General features: G+C 47.5%; 2 protein-coding genes; both read left to right on the top strand.

The window, feature by feature from the left end:
- Positions 1–14156: 14156 nt before the first annotated feature.
- Positions 14157–16070, top strand: GSTUM_00010480001 (uncharacterized protein; the record flags this gene model as incomplete). XM_002841320.2 has 10 exons in its annotated part: positions 14157–14328; positions 14389–14421; positions 14474–14494; positions 14545–14679; positions 14729–14797; positions 15497–15580; positions 15634–15801; positions 15850–15961; positions 15996–16015; positions 16063–16070. The coding sequence occupies exons 1-10, from the start codon at positions 14286–14288 to the stop codon at positions 16068–16070; spliced, it is 693 nt and encodes a 230-aa protein (XP_002841366.1). The 5' UTR covers positions 14157–14285.
- A 2-nt stretch (positions 16071–16072) lies between these two features.
- On the top strand, positions 16073–17113 carry GSTUM_00010479001 (uncharacterized protein; the record flags this gene model as incomplete). Its single annotated transcript, XM_002841319.1, has 1 exon — positions 16073–17113. One exon carries the CDS (start codon positions 16073–16075, stop codon positions 17111–17113), a length of 1041 nt encoding a protein of 346 aa, XP_002841365.1.
- Positions 17114–17434: the final 321 nt, after the last annotated feature.

Raw genomic sequence — 17434 nt, 5'->3', positions numbered from 1 at the left:
CCATATCTGATTCGCTACTGGATTCGGGGTCATTTAGAGGTTCAAAGGAAGACTTCTTTGCTGGAGTAGAAGGGAATTCTCCTGGAGGTTGTGTATCTTCCGTGTTTGCGGGATTGCCTGGCTCTTCACCAGAGCGCCAGGGTTGTTTCTTTCTTGTAAGGTCTTGCCGTGGGATTTGCTTCCCGCTCCTGGTCGTCAAAGACTCTATCTTGGGTTTGAGATGAAGCCGAATGTGCTGTGATTCTGCCGCTTCTCTCCGCTAGCATTCTGAGGTGGATATCGATAGGTTGATCAGGCCTAAATCTGGGGACTGGTTTTTTAACCACTTGCTGAGGTTAAGAAAATGTAACGTGTTTGCAGGGTGCTAATTACGTTATCGGTAACAGATACGATAGTTGGCAGATGGCCTGCTCTTCCAGAGAGGAGGTGAGAGCTGAGAACTAAAGGAGGCTTCGAGGGTGTACAGGGGAACAAAGAAGTAACTGTTCAACCAAGTATATTGAAATACTGTCTGTTGAAGTCTGCCTTTTCTATCGTAGAAACAGGCAGTCTTTAAATACACAAATTTGTTCTTGTCTAGCATGAACGAAACTAATCAAAGGTATCAATCAATACACTTTGGTAAAAACTCCTTAAGTATCAAAGCGATACTTAAAACAAAACATAAAACAAAACCAAGTATCAAACGATACTTAAAACAAACCAAGTATCAAAGCGATACTTAAAACAAAACATAAAACAAAACCAATAACCAAGTACCCATACCGGTTACACAAAGCAAGATGCCTAGCGTCTTATGCCAGGCCTACAGTACTGGGACCAGTTCCTCGACTCCCTCCTTCCTGACAGGAATGTCTTCAGGTGAAAGGACTCTTTACGAAACAACGAAGTTCAAGCTGGACAACCCTGATGACGAGGACTATAACCCTCCTGTCTCTGGAACACGCCGCCAGACGCGGTTGGCATCTCCCACTAAGCGATCTGCTGCTCCTCTCCTTGGTCTCCAGTTTTTGAGGACTATCAACATCGATGAGGGACGGAGAAAACAGATTGTTCCTGCTCTTCCTGACCTACCCCTAGACGTTCACCAGGGGCGCCTGACCATTCCTACACCTGTGGTGCTCCCATCGACAATTGAGGCCACACCCCCTTCTCCATCCCCACTGATGACTGAGGATGCCCTACCCACCTCTGAGGTACTGGCCATGAACACCCTGATGGAGCTGAATGACAGGCGCAACTTGGAAGCAACTGGTTTGGGCGACAGCGTACACGCCCCTTTATCAGCTATGGGATCATCACCTCCACCTATTATTGAGTGATGGATGTCGCCTCCTGGAGGCTAGCTAGAGGAGCCCTCCGAAGCCCCTAGTAGCGATTCAACCTCATTGGAGGTTCAGCTCCCAGAAGCCCAACCAGAGGACGCCGACGCTGTGGTGGCCCAGGCGGACTCGATCATGGCAGGCGTCTGTGAGATGCTGGAGGCTGGTAAGACTCCCTCTCCAGGACCCCACTCGGGTAGTATAATTGGATCCATGTTGAAAGGACTGGAGGGCATCCTGTCTGGTAATACTCAGCCTCTCCTCTCCTCAGAATCTGGGTCGATTGAAGACGACACGGTACAGGACGTGCGAACTTGGATGAACAGTGGCCCCACCTTTGATGATGAAGGTCCAAGAGATAGGATAAACTGCTGGAGTCGAGTTCATGTCTTGGAATGGGCAGTAAAAACACTGACCGACATTGTTGGCAAACAAGGGGAAGAAATTGAAGCCCTTCAGGTAAAGTTGTCCCCCCGCCGCCACCCCCCCCTTACTGTACCTCACAGTACCTCCGCTGTCCCTGTGGAGCCAACCCTTCCATCCTCTACCTCTAAGAGAAAGGAGGCCTCTACGGGGGCTCCTACTACTAAAGTCTCTTTTACAGAGGTAGTAAAATGAATGGCATACGTGCCCAAACCTCCTACTAGCCCACAGGAATGGGTACGTCCTACCCGGCCCACATCAGCGGCCTGATCTCACCAGTCTAGCAGCAGCAGCAGCTCCTCCAACGAAGAGGGGGTAGTCTTGTGAGTAGTCCGTGGAGGTGAAGGCAAGTCTTTTCACTGAGAAGAGAAGGTGGGGGAGGAGGGGAAAAAAAGGAAAGAATGAAGGAAACATGGCAAACGCCTGAGTGGTGCTGCTAGAAGGAGAAGAAAGACTGCCAGAGAATCTGGTGACGAAAGGGAGGTGGCGACCCCGGCCAAGACTCAGGAGAAAGCTGATAAATAGGGATTGGCTCTAAAGGATGCGACACCTGCTACTATGACGGCTCAATCTGGGCCAGCAGCCCTGGCCAGTGTCAAAGTAGTCGCAGCTCAGACATGACAGGAATACCGACGGGTACCAATGGGGCCCCCAGACCCACTAAACTCAGTACCACCACCACCGCACTCGTCGCCAACCCCGAATGCTAGAGGAAGGCACATCACCATGCGCTTCGCCACGTAAAAGAAGGTTGACCTACCAGAAGGCATCGATATTGAGGCAATCTGAAATCGGATCAATACGACCTTTTCCAACTAGGGAAAGATTCGGGGAAATGCTCCCTATATTCGCGCAGGACATGTCCGGCCTGAAATTGGATGCATCTTCCTCACTTTGGCGGCACACTCCGTGACAGAGTTAGGCAGCCGGCTTGATAAAGCCAGGCTCGACCTGCTTAGGGAATTGTCATTCCCGGAGTTTGAGTTCAAGAGGAACCTAGAAAAGGTAAAGATTTTTGTTTCTGGTGTCCCGCTTGCTGACACAGGACGAGGATCAATTTGGAGAGTGGAAGGATGGACTGTAAGCACGGCTTTTGATGGCCTTCGCACTGATCTGGAACAATCCAATACTGGTATAGTCACAGTTTCCCGGCCCGATATTATGGGATCTATACACGCCATGAGGCAGGCCAATGCCACAAGTTGTGGTATCTACTTCATGGTGGAAAATAATCAGGCCATCAAGGAAAAGCTGGCAGAGGGAAAAGTTTGGTTGCGAGGAGGTGTCCGCAATATCTGGGTTTTCGAAGAGTATCGCCCCCTTAAGGTATGTGGTAAGTGCCTGGAAACTGGCCACTTCAAGGCGACATGTGGCCGCCCCCCTCGATGCCGATTCTACTTTGGAGAACATTTCTCTCGGACGTACATGTGCAGCAAGCTGGCTTGTCCCGAAGGAGTGGGTCAGGTCTGTGGATATACCAGGAGACAGTGTTGGTTGTATGACTGGATGGACCACTTCACAGGATATGAGCGATGCCTAGGTATCAAATCGTCATCCCCGACTCCACCTTCCTCGCCTACTGGACAAAAGACCGCCACACCATCAAGGCTCGCTAAGGAACCTGTCAGAAAACCGGAACAGCAGGGTAGGAGGACCAAAGAGAATAGAGGAAAAAGGAACCGCAGCCTGTGGAAGGTCTCCGACACCCAGGCTGGTCGAGATCAGCAGTGATGAGGAAGATGAGGCTCCCCGCAGTAAGTCAGAAAAGGCCAAAGGTAAGGAACCAGAATGGCCTTCCCCCTTCCCATCCCCGGCACAGGGAATTTTAAAAAATAGGGCCGGCACCGCCACTAAACCCCGCGATGAGGAAACCAGTTGGGTTGCCCGGGATCCGGATACCAGCTCTGCCTATGCCTCTGGCCTCTGCGGCCTGAGTGGATTAGTTGAGGCCCCCTTTTAATGTTTATTACGACATTGGCATTAAACGTGGGAAGGAGTAGATGGAATCGGGCGCTGGCATTTGATTTGTGTTCCTTTGTTGATTTGTTGTTTATTATTGAACCTCCTGTGAGTCGAGAGAGATAACATGTACCAATAGATGTTGATGGGTGGGATTTGTTTTCCTTTGTTGAAAAGTCAGGTGTTGAGGTATTTGTTCGGTCCCACATTTGTGGGCTGTTTGAGGTGGTGGGGCATGGGGAAGGCAGTGCTATGATTGGGTATTGGGAGAAAGGGGCAAAGAAGGTACTCGCTGGAGTTTATTTTCAACCCGGCTATACCAAAGACCAGTTTGTCCGATGGTTGGATGAGCTTGGGGAACCTGACATTGTGTTTGGGGATTTCACTACCAGATATCAAGACTGGGACCCCAACGTGGACCATAACAATACAGGCGGACGGTGGCTAAAACAGTGGTTCACGGTCCCAGTTCGTGACATGAATATGGTACCTCTGACAGTGCCAACCTTTCGAGATATTTCCAGAATCGACCTATGCCTGCACTGGGCACCCTATGTTAGGCATCAATACATGGACGCTGCTGGCTGCGAGCACAGTACTCAAATCCTTAAGTTGAAGGTGGACCTCCCTGACAATCTTATACGTCGGAGGCCGGCTTGGAAAAAAGCAGTCTGGGAAAAGGTTGGGAAGCAGTTAGACGCCCTTAAAGAAGTGGGAGATGAGAAGTTGTGGGAAGGGGTGAGGCGTGTGGTGGACACGCTCCCACGGGTCTCCGTTGGCAGAGGTCGTGCGAGTGGTGGATATCGGAGTTGGAAACAATGAGATTGGATGTGGCTTGGCTACGACGATACTCCAAGTGCAAGGCGGAACGGACGGAGAACTACAAGCTGGTCAGGAGTGTTTACTGAGCTTATCTGTTGAGGGCCAGGTTCGAACACATCAGGGCCAAGATAGCTGAGAGTCAGGACCCGGACATATTTCGGCTGGCACGAAAATTAGAAGCTAAGCGAACACTTCCCTCCAGGGCCCGGCCAGACAGGTCCTCTGCTACGACGCATTCAGACATTAGCGACCTGATTGCACAACAGCTATCTCCTGGCAATCCTGCCCCTTGGAAGGACTCCATGATTGATATGAACAGTACTCAGGAAATGGAGATTGCCCTTGCTAGGTCCCCTACAAACACGGGTCCAGTCGAGGATAATATCGCGTATCCTTTTATATGGTTTTGGAAGCGGAGGGATACAACAACTTTGCGATGTCTGGTTGACTACAGGCTGCGTCATGATATTCCGAACTGGCATCGGGCAGAGGTAGTGCTCATCCCGAAGATTGACAAACCCAGATACGATGTCGTCAAGTCATGGAGGATGATACACCTCCTCCCGCCACCTGCAAAGGTTGCAGAACGGGTGGTCCTGTTAAGATTGGCCAGGTGTCTTGACCTGGGGGAGACACAGTTTGGTTCTCGTCGGAAGAGGGGGGTTCACAATGCCATGGCGGTGGTCTTTGAATTCCTATGGTATAATGAGGGCTATAAACGGCTGATCTTGTCCATGGACGTTGAAGGAGGATTCGATAACATTAATGTTGACCTGCTGTCAGACTTCCTGGTGGCCGAAGGGTATCCGTCAAACCTGTGTAAGTGGGTGTGAAGATGGACTTCCTGTCAGTCGATTCGTTTTGGTTTTAATGGATATGTCTCCAAGATCTACCATGTCAGCAAAGGGGTACCTCAGGGCTCGCCTCTTTCTTCTTTTCTCTTTGGGGCCTACGTGGCGGATATATTCACACGGCGAATGCGATACTCCCCTGGGGTCCGACAATTGGTGATCTCATATGTTGATGACGGGATCATCATGATGGCTGCAGACTCTCATAACGCTGCCCGATACCATGCAGGAGAAATTTTTGCAGACTGCGATCGCATAGCAAGAGCTAGGGAGATGGGGTTTAGTGCTCTCAAGACTCAGTAGATCGGGTTTGGAGACAGGGCGTGGGGAGGAATGGAGTTGTTGGGAGAAATGGTTTTGCCTTCTAAGGATTTGTAGGTTCTTGGGTATAGGTTTAATGTATTTCTTAACTTTTCATCTCATGTAAAGTACTGGTTGGAAAGGGGGTTAGGTGTTCGGAGAAGGATTTCGGCATTGGGGAGGAGGTTTGGGAGTGTTGGTGGACTAGGGACATGGGAGACTTACCGCTTAGTACAGGCAGCCTACCTTCCGACCGTTTATTACGGACTTGAATTTGTAACTGACTACGGGTCGTATGTGAAACCGATTCAGGTTCACGTCAACGACTGCCTCCGGTCAGTTTTCCGGACCCCCATGAAGCTGGTAAACAATATACTGCTTGCTGATTTCGGAACACCACCTGTTACCATCCAAGGGAGGTATCTGTAACAGAGGTATTACAGCCGATTTATTAACTACCAGCACTGTGATCAACACCCATGGTTCGGTGAAATATGGCTCGGTTGGAAGCAGGAAGGGATGGTGGCACATCGGCAGAACTCGAACAAGGAACTCACCTGCCGCCCCACTATTACAATTGGGAAAGGCAAGGTGATAATGGCTGCATGTCACCGTTCACTGTACACAGATCTGTGTAAGACCTCGGATGTGGTTATATACACGGACGGGTCCAAGACCTCTGAAGGGGCTGGTGTGGCGTGGGCATTATTTGAGAAAGGGGCCCTAACTCATGTTGATAGGTGCTCGGTTCCCCCGTCTTGGAGCATTGTTGAGTGCGAGCTGTTTGCTGTTGTCTGTGCACTTCGACATGACCAAGGGATAGCCAAGAGACGTCCAGTTCATGTGTTTCTGGACTGCATTCCAGCCCTCACCCTGGTAGACAGTATGTTTTCGGAAGGAGACTCAGCCGAACTGTGGGAAGTTATGGCACCACTGCTTAACAAATTCAGACATGTCAGCCTTAGCTGGGTTCCGGGACACAGGGGTATTGACGGCAATGAAATGGTAGACCAAAAAGCTAAGGCCTGTGTGGGTCGTCCATTGCGCCCTCTGCTTTGGGAAGGGGTTAGCTTTGGGATAGGGCATGTGGCTCTGACTCGAGAGTTGCGAAAAGAAGAATGGAGTTCCTGGCACGATAGGGAGGGGCATGGGTATTATGCTCGTGAACCTAGGGCACCTCGGCATCTTCGCGGTCTCAGCCGTATGGATTCCTACGTTTTGTTCAGAATTCGAAGCGGGACGGGCTTGGTCGGTCATGACAGCTGTGAGGGGAAGGATAACAGACATCACTGGATTGAGTGCCCCCATTATGCTATAGGATGACCTGCTGACAAGGACTTATACAAGGATTCGGCAATATCGTGATGGAAGTCCTAGTGGGTGAGTCACAGGTAGTTAGGCCTAGGGATTCCCCAGCATGTTAAAAAGGTGGACGGGGAGTTGGTGGTGGCAGGAAACCCTTTTGACGGCACACTGATGGTGGAGAGAAGCGGCCGGTTGGCAATGGTAGAGGATTCCACAACCTGCACCCGGTGCGAGAAGAAACACGATGGCAGTGGATGCGTTCTGCCGGGATTGGTAACTATGCTGAAGAAGTGGTTCTTTTTGCCCGACCAGCGACGCTGCGATTGTCCCTGTTGTGGGACTGCGATTTCTGCAACGGTCACCCAGAAGCGAGTCACTTTCACCGAACACTTTGAGAAAAAGTCCTGCTGTTTATGGACATGTCACGATTGGTTTTGGCATTCTCAGCACCAGCAATGGGACGAGCTGGACCTCGCAACTCGAACGTTGGTAGTTTTGCGGTGGGCTAAGATGAATGGGTTGCTAAAAGAAGAGCATTGTTTATTTTGTGGGATGGTTCTAGCCGAGGGGTACTTGGACCTGGGACTACACTATAAGAGGACGGAGAGCTGTTGGGATAGATTGTATGTTTCCTTTGTTGAGTATGTGGGACAAATTATACTGGAGGCAGATAGGGGTGAGGATATAAGACAGTGGTTGGGTAGTGGGGTGGGAAGACGCTTAAATCCGAGGTGACATTAGCCGTCACGAGTGCCCGTGAGCCCACGTAGGTAGTGATTTGGGATTTGTGATTGGGAGGAGTAGTTGCGGGATGGAACGGTCCGTGGTAGTGTATTTTAGATAGTTTGTTTGATTAGGGTGTGGGGGAGACTGGTCGTATGCCAGTGTCGGCGGTACTAGTATAAATAAAATTAGATTGAATTCTAAGTACTTTTCCTACTTATTACTTTAACGAATATAGAACACCTTTACGATCTTTATCTTTATTGCAACATTATTGTTACACCAAGGAAAGTGCTTCATAAAGAAGAGTTAGAGAAAGCTTATGATAGGCGTCCCTGATAGAAGACAAAGGTCTTGTACTATCGGTAACATAGGCAGAGACCTAGCCCTATCATAAGACGAAGGAAGAAGAAGTAAGAGAAGAGAAGTATCATTCCCCATCGCCAAGAACTAACCATCCGAGGAGGGATCATTACACCTACCCATGATGGGCTTTGATGCTGGAGATTCTGGGCGAGATATTTGAGTTCACTCAGTAGTTCCTGGAGTTTTTAGTATTAAGGTCTGTTTGCATTACATGGAAGATTACTTGTTTGTACCATTTTGTTGTCTGCTAGTTATCTCATGATGCTGGTACTTTGAGCTCTTCATCATGGTTGCTTACAAGCTCCTTTTAGTAAAATGTCTTCGGCTTCCTGTCTATGGTCTACTTGGAGTTTTCGCGTTCGATTGCAGGAATTGATCATTGAGTTTTAGTGGATCACCTGTATTGTTCTTTGAGCCAGCTCATGTTTCTTATTGGGTTTTAATGTAGTCCTTAGTTCTTATGATACAAAATTCCCACAGGTTCACTTAATGACCATCCTGTGTTCACAACTTGTCATTCTGGCCACATCACTTCTCAGGTGACAGGGCAGTACCTACCCGGCCCCTTCTTGTTATATTATGTTTCTACAGTCAGAATGCTAAAATATTGTTTATTGCCGTTCCCTTGGAGTTTTGTCCTTACGGCGTTTACAGTAATACAGTCAAGTGTCTTCTCCTCGCCTCAGTAGTGATGGCTTTGGCCCTGAAAAAAATGTTACCCTCTAGGCAGCTGCTGTTGTTGCCTGGGGTAGTATAGGTTGATTGGCTACCAGACACTCACGTTGTCTGTATGTTTGAGTAGTTTGGTTGTGAATCGTGGTTGGCAGCTTTACCCATTGCCAGTGGGGCCTACCTTCTGTTCTTCTGCTCCTATTTGCTTGCTCTCCCCCTTCCTGGCACGTCAGTTAGGAGTGCCTCTTACCTGTCATTTAGTCTTTACCTATTGTGGGACCTGTGGAACTTGCTATGGCTGACTCTGCCTACTCTTTCCTGATATAGCTGGACTTCAATTCGACTGAATTGGACAGTATGGTTGGTGCCAGTACCTTCAAGTGTTGGTGCTGCCTCCTCTGTGGCTCCCACCTATGACTGGTGGGCCCTCCTCAGCTACACAATGCTGGGGGCTGGGGCTCTGTTGGTGTGGCCAAGACTAGTAGCTGCCTGATTGGGCTAGGTATAGGCTGTCCTATAGCTGGGAGATGGTAGATCTATCTGACAGGCTGAGGGGGCTGGATGGGCTCTGTAGCGTCTGGTGTGTGGGGCTTAAGGGGGGCTGGTTGGGAAAAGAGGTACCTGCAAGTACCAGTCGGCACTGTGTCAGGTTGGACTAGGTCTAATTAAGTGTTTACAGTCCAGATTGAGCTGTTGGACGAAGCTGCTGAGTGCTGCAAAGTTCTCTGACAGAGCGGCTGGCTGGCGGCCACCTGTGTGGATAGCGGGTTGGGACCACAGGGTTGGACTTGTTTGGGTCACGTGTACTGAGCTTTGTAGAGTTTGTTTGGTTAGTTTGGTTTGGTTTCTGAGAATAGCGGGAGGAGGCAGGGCACCACGGGTGGGAGATAGGCCCCACTGACCTTCTAAGTCTGTTACTACCTCTATATACAGTCACTCGGTAGAAGTGTTCATGATCTGAGACAATATTTAATTGCGGTTACGCTATATGGTAGGGCAGTGCCGGTGGGGTTGTCAATGGGCATGCGCGGAGCTGAATTCAAGTTCACGATCAATAACCACTGATACCTCTCAACATTCAACAGTCAATTGACCTGCCATAAATTAATCTAGCTAATATTTTGTATAACCTCCCCTTACTTCTAAAACTGCAGCCACTCTATCAGGTATTGATTTCCACAACTTCTCAAAAAACTCCTCAGGAATTGTCTCCCAAACTAATAGTAATACATGTGCAAGTCTTCTCCTAACAGACTCTTTTCCTCCTGAAGTATCTGTAATCCTTGGATACTGCTAGTGCAATCGCTTTTTAAGCTCAACCCATACATGCTCAATAGGATTTAAATCAGGAGAATAAGGGAGTGGTCCACAACCTCAATACTGTTTCTCTCCAACCAATCCATAACACTATATGCCTTATGAACAGAAGCATTATCTTGCTGAAAAAGAACATCTTCAAGTTGTATACCAAAGGAAATCATTTGATGAATAACAGGAAAAAGATATCTTCTTAAAAGTCTAACATACCTGGTCTTATTGATAGTTTGAGTAATAGGAACTAATAGACCTTTTCTTTTACCCCAAAAGCACCCCCAAACCATAAGTGAGATTCCCTTATCCTTCTCCTTTGGGTGTATACAATCAGCCAACCACTTCTCTGCAGGTTCTCTGAATACCCATTGGTGCTTTGGATTCTTGAATTTCTCTACACTGCACTCATCACTCCAAATCACCCTTTCAAAATCCTCAGCTGTCCAGTCTCTATGAGCTGTAGCCCATCTCAATCTCTTAGCCACATAATTAGGCTTTAGCCTAGGTCTTGACTTGGTTATTCATGTTTTAATATTTGCTTCTCTGAGTACTTGGTTCCCTATGCAGGCAAATTTAGTAAGTAATCATATCCAGTCACTCTGAGTAGCACAAAGAGTTACCAGTATCAAGAGAAACACTGGGTGCATAGCGATCCCTGAAGTTGCATCTGATCATTTTCCAGTTGGACTTGGCTGCCTGTATAATTGTACAACGCTGTTGATCACTCAAAATGGGGGTGTGACCAGGGCGAGGGAGATTTTCAAGAGATTAGCATTCACATACCCGAACAAGAAAGCTCTTAACTGTTATCCATAGGCGTCTAATAATTTGAGCTACCAAGGCAATGTTCCGGAGGCAGTAGAAAAAGGCAATTATTATGTCCTTCTCTGCAAGGCTCATTTCTCTCCAGGTGGTTTTAGGTGGGGGTCTTTTTTTGCAGCATACTTCATATTTCCAGAACGCTTAATCATTGGTAAAAAAGGTAGAGGAAATTTATAGATTAATTAATTAAGTAAAGGAGGCCTCGGTGGATGTAGATTTGTGAATGGTCATAGTTGCGATAGGATGAATGGTCATGATCAACTTTACACCTCATTGAAAGGTAGTATTTTGATGAGGTTGCTTAGTCATCTGAGACCAGTTTCACGAACACTTCTGCCGAGTGACTGTAGATATGAACAATGATGTGCCGGCCCCATAAGAGGGCCAGAGGTAGATGTTGGAGACAAGAGATTCTGATTCCGAGTGGGGTTACTCTACCTATGGTGGTTCCTAGGTATCACATACCAGTATTCCTAACAGAAGCCCTGCATAACAAGTTACTTTCAAGATAGGGTAACTTGACTCCATAGCAGTGTAACCTATGGTCTAAGGCAGGGTAATTCTAGTCTGAAGATTGAATAACAGCACCCTAAGTTACTCTATAGAGTAGGATAACTCTACCTAGACTCACTATCAAGCAATTCAGGGTAACTTCCAAATTGACTACTTGGATTACCCTACCCAGTAGGGTGGTTACTGCTCGTTACTAGTACCTATATTCTTCTTAGTATGGTAGAGTACGTCCAACTGAGGTACCTAACCAATAGTACCTCTACTCAGTAGACTCTGATCTACTACCATTCCTACAGCAGTGGTCTCTTGATACCAGTATGGACATAGATTTGGCTAACTGTAATAGTTCTCCATAGAGTCTCATTACACCTATTGAAGAACTTATAATATACAAGCAGTAGGATCCCTACACTCAGGGTTCCCTAGTATTTGCACTTGTTAAAACCATTGATTATTGCATACAGATTTGAAAAAGATGCCTAGTTGTACAATCATTAGAAGTAGTCCGCGAATACTCTTACATGAGATATAAAAATTGAAGTACATTCTAAGCTTTACAGACATCATTAAGTAGTGGAGAAGAGATCTTAACAATATAAATTGTTTTATCACAAATCTTTATTACAATATTTTTACTGTCCTCTTCACAAGTTCTTAGTAGTCATAAATGAAGGCAACAATATCAAACGTTCCTAGTCAATCTCCATCTGTGCCCAAGATACTGGCCTAAGTCTCCTCAATCCTCAACGTGTACTAGAGTTGGCTTCCACCTAACACTTGAGCAATTTTAGGAGTTGATGGGGAAGCTGCTCCTTGGCTGCTTGAAATACATTTATGAAATCCTAGTGTACATCTAGTACGGCATACACAAATTACTTAAGTATGCCTCCCACCAGTCCCGCACCTGTATTGCGTTTATTCTGACTACGATAATCACAGAACAAATTGGCCACTCCCATGCTAGGTCTGGAAACCCCATCGAATTAACAATCGGTAGGCAGAAAGCTAGAACCAAAACTAGTCGATGATGAGTCCAGTGCATGAGTTATTACCAACCTACCTAGTAAATGTTTTCCCTACTCTCGGAGCTCAAGAACAGAATTGGGTTGGACCAACTGATCTGTCATTCTCTTCCTGCCTCCATACTGGAAATCCTGGTGCCTCCAATATCCACTTCCCTATGCTTTCAATCCGATTACAGGCTACACCTTGATATCTCTTCTAGAGATCCAAAGTGGATATCCACTGAAGAAGCTATGAATTATTCGCCTAAAAACTCTGGTTGTCGTAGGTAGTATCATGACTGCTTGAAATGTCTGGCAGTCACCGTTGAACATATTGGTGAACCGACTGACGACCACAACGTTAAAATTATGCGTACCAGAGAACTAGTTGGAGCGAAACAGGTGAGATGAGCTGTCCAATGTTGAGGGGATAGGTAGGGATGCCATGAGGGCGCGGAGAGGATGCAAACATTTGCAATGGGGTGAGGTATGACATTAACAATACTGCAAGCGCTGGAACCACCCTTAGGCATCGGTTTCACAAAGATCGTATAGAATCGGAAAAGAATTTAACCATGGCATGGGCGATATTTGGTCAGGATGTTGGGTCAAGTAAACAGTTTGAAAGCTGTGATACCAATGAAGACAAAATGCGATATCGCATACAGAGTCAGACCCCAACAATCCAGTTCGTCCAGAATCGCATTTCCCTCATATCCTGAGTCTTCCTGCAAAATCCCCATCGTTCGGAGGAGGATTTCCGATTATGAAGCACACATGCTTTATAACACCTGTAGTCCTTTCCGCCCGCTAGTTCAATAACTCAGGACATTCACTGCTTGTGGTGATGGCTGGAAGTCATGAAAGCCTAGGGACAACAATATACAGACTGCAAGGGCCCAAGCAGAAGAACCGCGCACAATCCGTAGGGTTGAAAATCCAGCATAGCTGCAATAAGTCCATGGCTATGATACTTAGTATCATATCATACTTCTCACTCTTTCCACTCGACATTATAAATAGGCAGCCTACATTCCTTTGTTCGGGTATGGGAATTTGTTTTTAGGTTGCAGGCTCCAAAAGTCATGGGGTCTCACTCTATCATTAATCTCCCTTGCTACCGTGTGCTATATAATCAAGAGATCCGACCAAGAAAACAACCAGTTCAAGAAAGTATCCCCCCTTAACTGGCAATACATCAAACCGAGACCTATTCTACCCTTCCTTGGACGCTCCGACAGACTGAGTGATGTAATACTGTAGTCAATTCGGTGAGCCAAAATCTAGCGGTACCGTGGCCGCCGGATCACTCTTTGGCTCGAAAGCTATTTCCTAAAGAAATCAGCACTGTAGAGAGTTTACCAACGGGAAAGTTTTCAAATTAGCCAGGAGAAACACAATTGTTTGTCATATACTTGAGTATCATAAGGAAAATTATTTTTCGAAGGACAATCGGCCAACTTAGATCGTCGAAGCCTAACGCCTTGTACCCATGCTAGGCTTGTGAGCACACAGCTTGTCCCGCTGCCGCCCTAACCTGTCCGCCGCCGAGCTACCCGGTCAAAAACCCAAACCAATCTGGGTATGCAACTGTTCTGTTGTGCCCTCCCCATCACTCGAGTACTCGAGTACTATTAGTACAAAGGGCTCGTCTTTCTGCTTTGAAACAGTCACTTTGTACTGTACTTGCGGCGGGACGGAACGGTTGTACACAAACGGGCCCTAGTCAAGACAAGCGGGTGGCGAGGCAACACAAGGCACACCTCTTCTCTAATTCAACCTCTCGCATCACTCCACCAAACACCCGTCAAAGGCCCCGCCAAAGACCAGCTCATTAGTAGCCATCGCCATTTGATAATCTCCTCCCATCCCCAACAATAAGGAAATAAAGGATGTCGCGACACAAGAATATTCGAAATCTTGACCCATACGCAGGTACGAACCATCCCAAGACCGGTTGCAAACTACAGAACATAAGCTCACTATCAGGAAAAGAACTCGATGACTTCGATGGAGGGGGGTCTAATGGTGCGATACCCCGACCTATGTCTACCTACTATTATTTACTGATGGTTCATAGATATTAGCGCATCTGATGAAAGTGAGGACACTTTCCTGGATAGTGAGACAAATCTATAGCTCACAGGTTAGGACAATTACAGGAGGGCCTGGTCCAAGTTCGGGGAGCCCTGGAACGCGCTAGAATTTCTGTCACAGATAAGGAGATTGAAGAATCGCTATGGTACTACTACTTCGACGTCAGCAAGACTATTAATTACATTTTGAGTACGCCCCACCCTCTTTGTGCTCACTGGACGACACTAATGACCACCAGGCCATCATGCGCCAGCCAAGAAGTCAAAAAAGAAGGCCCAATCACAGTTTACGCAGAAAGCTCAAAAAGGTACTTCAGAAGTTTTGCCTTCGTCATCTTCATATACGGCACATGAGCACTTTTGTGCATCGCCTAAAACTAATCTCCCAGGCAACTTCTCAGGGATTGGTCAAGGCCATGGCTTGGAAAAAAGGACGGCGACAGAGCTTGGTATTTTTCGGGATTGCCCGTGGGGAGATATACCTGAACACCGACGAGGAGAGATAATTGCTGAGAGTATTTATCCCCGGGGAGGGTTACTCGGCGGATCGGGCAAGATGTCCAAACTGGCGGCATTAGCTAAGGCGAGGAATGAGAAAACGGCTGTGGAAAAGAAACAAGACGGAGAAGAGAAGACATCAGTGTCTCTGTTGGCACGACTGGCACCAAAGACACCGGCCCGAAAACCTATGCCTATGCCCAAGCCTCTGCCTCCCCCAACAACACAAGAGAGTAAACAAGAGACAAAGCAAAAGACCAAACAAATTATAATTCCGAATCCGCAGTCCGAAGCAGACCCGGAGAATGCCGCCACAGCCTCTAGCCAAGGCCTTGGCCACCCAGAAGAGCCCCAGACATTTCCTCCAATTCTTAATGACAAGTCTATTTATATGCCCCAATTCACAAGCCTTCTCGGCTCCCCATCCAGTTTTGCACTGTCGTTTTTCGGGGAGAGGATCTCGACTATTAAGATGAACCCTACTAACCAGGAGACATTCGCTATTTCAGGTGCCCCAACGGTGGCACAAGCCAAAGCTTTCTCGGAGCCTAGCCCTGATGATATAGTGATGGCCGCCCAGAGTAGTAGTAAAGGTTCACCTTACAAATCAACCCACTATTTAGGTACGGAGCTCTAACGAGCCTAGGTTTGAATAATGCAAAAAAGAAGACAGATAAACCCGCCGAGAAGATAGAGGCCGCCGTCCAGGCGATGGCCATCGACAACACGCCTGTTAAGGCCAGAAAGAAGATTGATGTTTTAGAGAAATTCAAGAATGCCACAACGAAAGAGAATGCAAACTTTGTTGTAATAGGTGCTTTCCATCCACATCCTTCCAATGAATTTATTACTAACCTTATAGGCCATGTGGACGCTGGGAAGAGCACATTAATGGGAAGGCTCCTTTATGATTGCGGTGTAATAGACGAACGTACAATCCAGAGATTCAAGGCGGAAGCAGAAAGGATTGGGAAGTCCTCCTTCCATTTTGCCTGGGTACTAGATCAGACAAATGAGGAGCGATCAAGGTACGATTCCCGTCGTATTTTATTTAGCAAAAACTAACCAGGTCTAGAGGTGTGACAATGGACATTGCAACAAATCACTTCTCCACTTCCTCTACAAATTTTACCATTCTGGATGCACCTGGTCACCGTGACTTTGTACCCAACATGATAGCAGGTGCCTCCCAAGCCGACTTTGCCGTATTGGTTCTTGATGCCTCGACGGGTGCCTTTGAATCTGGCTTTCAAAGCAATGGGCAGACAAGAGAACACACACTCCTGGCCCGCGCGATAGGCGTCAGCAGAATAATAGTGGCAGTGAATAAACTTGATGCGGTTAGCTGGGATCACGATCGATATATTGAGATAACACAGCAAATAGGCCACTTCTTGTCCAGTGCCGGGTTTAATTCAAACTCGACGAGTTTCATTCCTTGCAGTGGACTAACTGGAGCGAATATCGTTCATAATGCGCGCGACAAGTTACCTTGGTATAACGGGCCGACACTCGTCCAGGCACTCGAGTCTTCAAAACCACAATCACGGGCTATCAGCTCTCCCCTTCGAATTACCATCAGCGATGTTTTTCGCGGGGGGATACAAAACCCTGTAAGCATATCAGGCCGGATCGAAGCTGGAGGTCTCCAAATTGCCGACGTGCTTCTCGCACTGCCGTCGGAGGAATCCGCAACGGTTAAGGACATAGAGATAAATGAGCAGAGCTCTGAGTGGGCAGTGGCGGGGCACAACGTTACTCTCCATCTCTCAGGCATAGATATAATCCACCTAAAACCCGGAGACGTGCTGTGCTCCCCGGATTCACCAATCGTTCCACTCAACTCCTTCGATCTCAAAATTCTTTCATTCGAGACCATCACACCAATGCTAGTGGGCATCCATCGCGGGAGATTGAATGCAAGCGGAAGAGTGGTTTCCTTACTGGAGAGCATGGATAGGACTACCGGTAAGACGCTCAAGAAGAAACCCCGGCATATCGCCCCTGGCATGTTGGCAAGGATCAAGGTGGAGGTTACCTTATGCGCGGGAATTCCAGTGGAAAAGGGGAATAAGCTTGTTCTGAGGCTAGGTGGGAAGACTGTGGCGGCAGGTGTAGTAGAATAGATTACCATACTGCTCTAGGTAGTTAATATCAATATCACACAACTTGAATAAATCTTGAGGTCTATTATCTTTCGGCCCCCCGCCCACCCCACAAAGTTTGCCACGAAAACCTAACCCGGGGGGACAAATAAGTCCTACAACACTCCCAAACCAAATGATATTGTGCACTCACCAAGACCAGCAGGCATCAGCAGGAGATTTTAATCGATGACACCAAGACGATCCCAACCACTGTCCCAAAGCTCGATTGTCGACTAAAATGCCGTGTCGCACGAGTGATATCTGATGAGAACTATTAAGTGGCAAAGAGCATTCCTAGTG

The sequence above is a fragment of the Tuber melanosporum genome (genome assembly GCF_000151645.1).
Source record: "Tuber melanosporum whole genome shotgun sequence assembly, scaffold_7, strain Mel28".
Classification (NCBI taxonomy): domain Eukaryota; kingdom Fungi; phylum Ascomycota; class Pezizomycetes; order Pezizales; family Tuberaceae; genus Tuber; species Tuber melanosporum.
The sequence above is the reverse complement of the archived record's forward strand: the minus strand, read 5'-3'. Positions and strand labels throughout refer to the sequence as shown.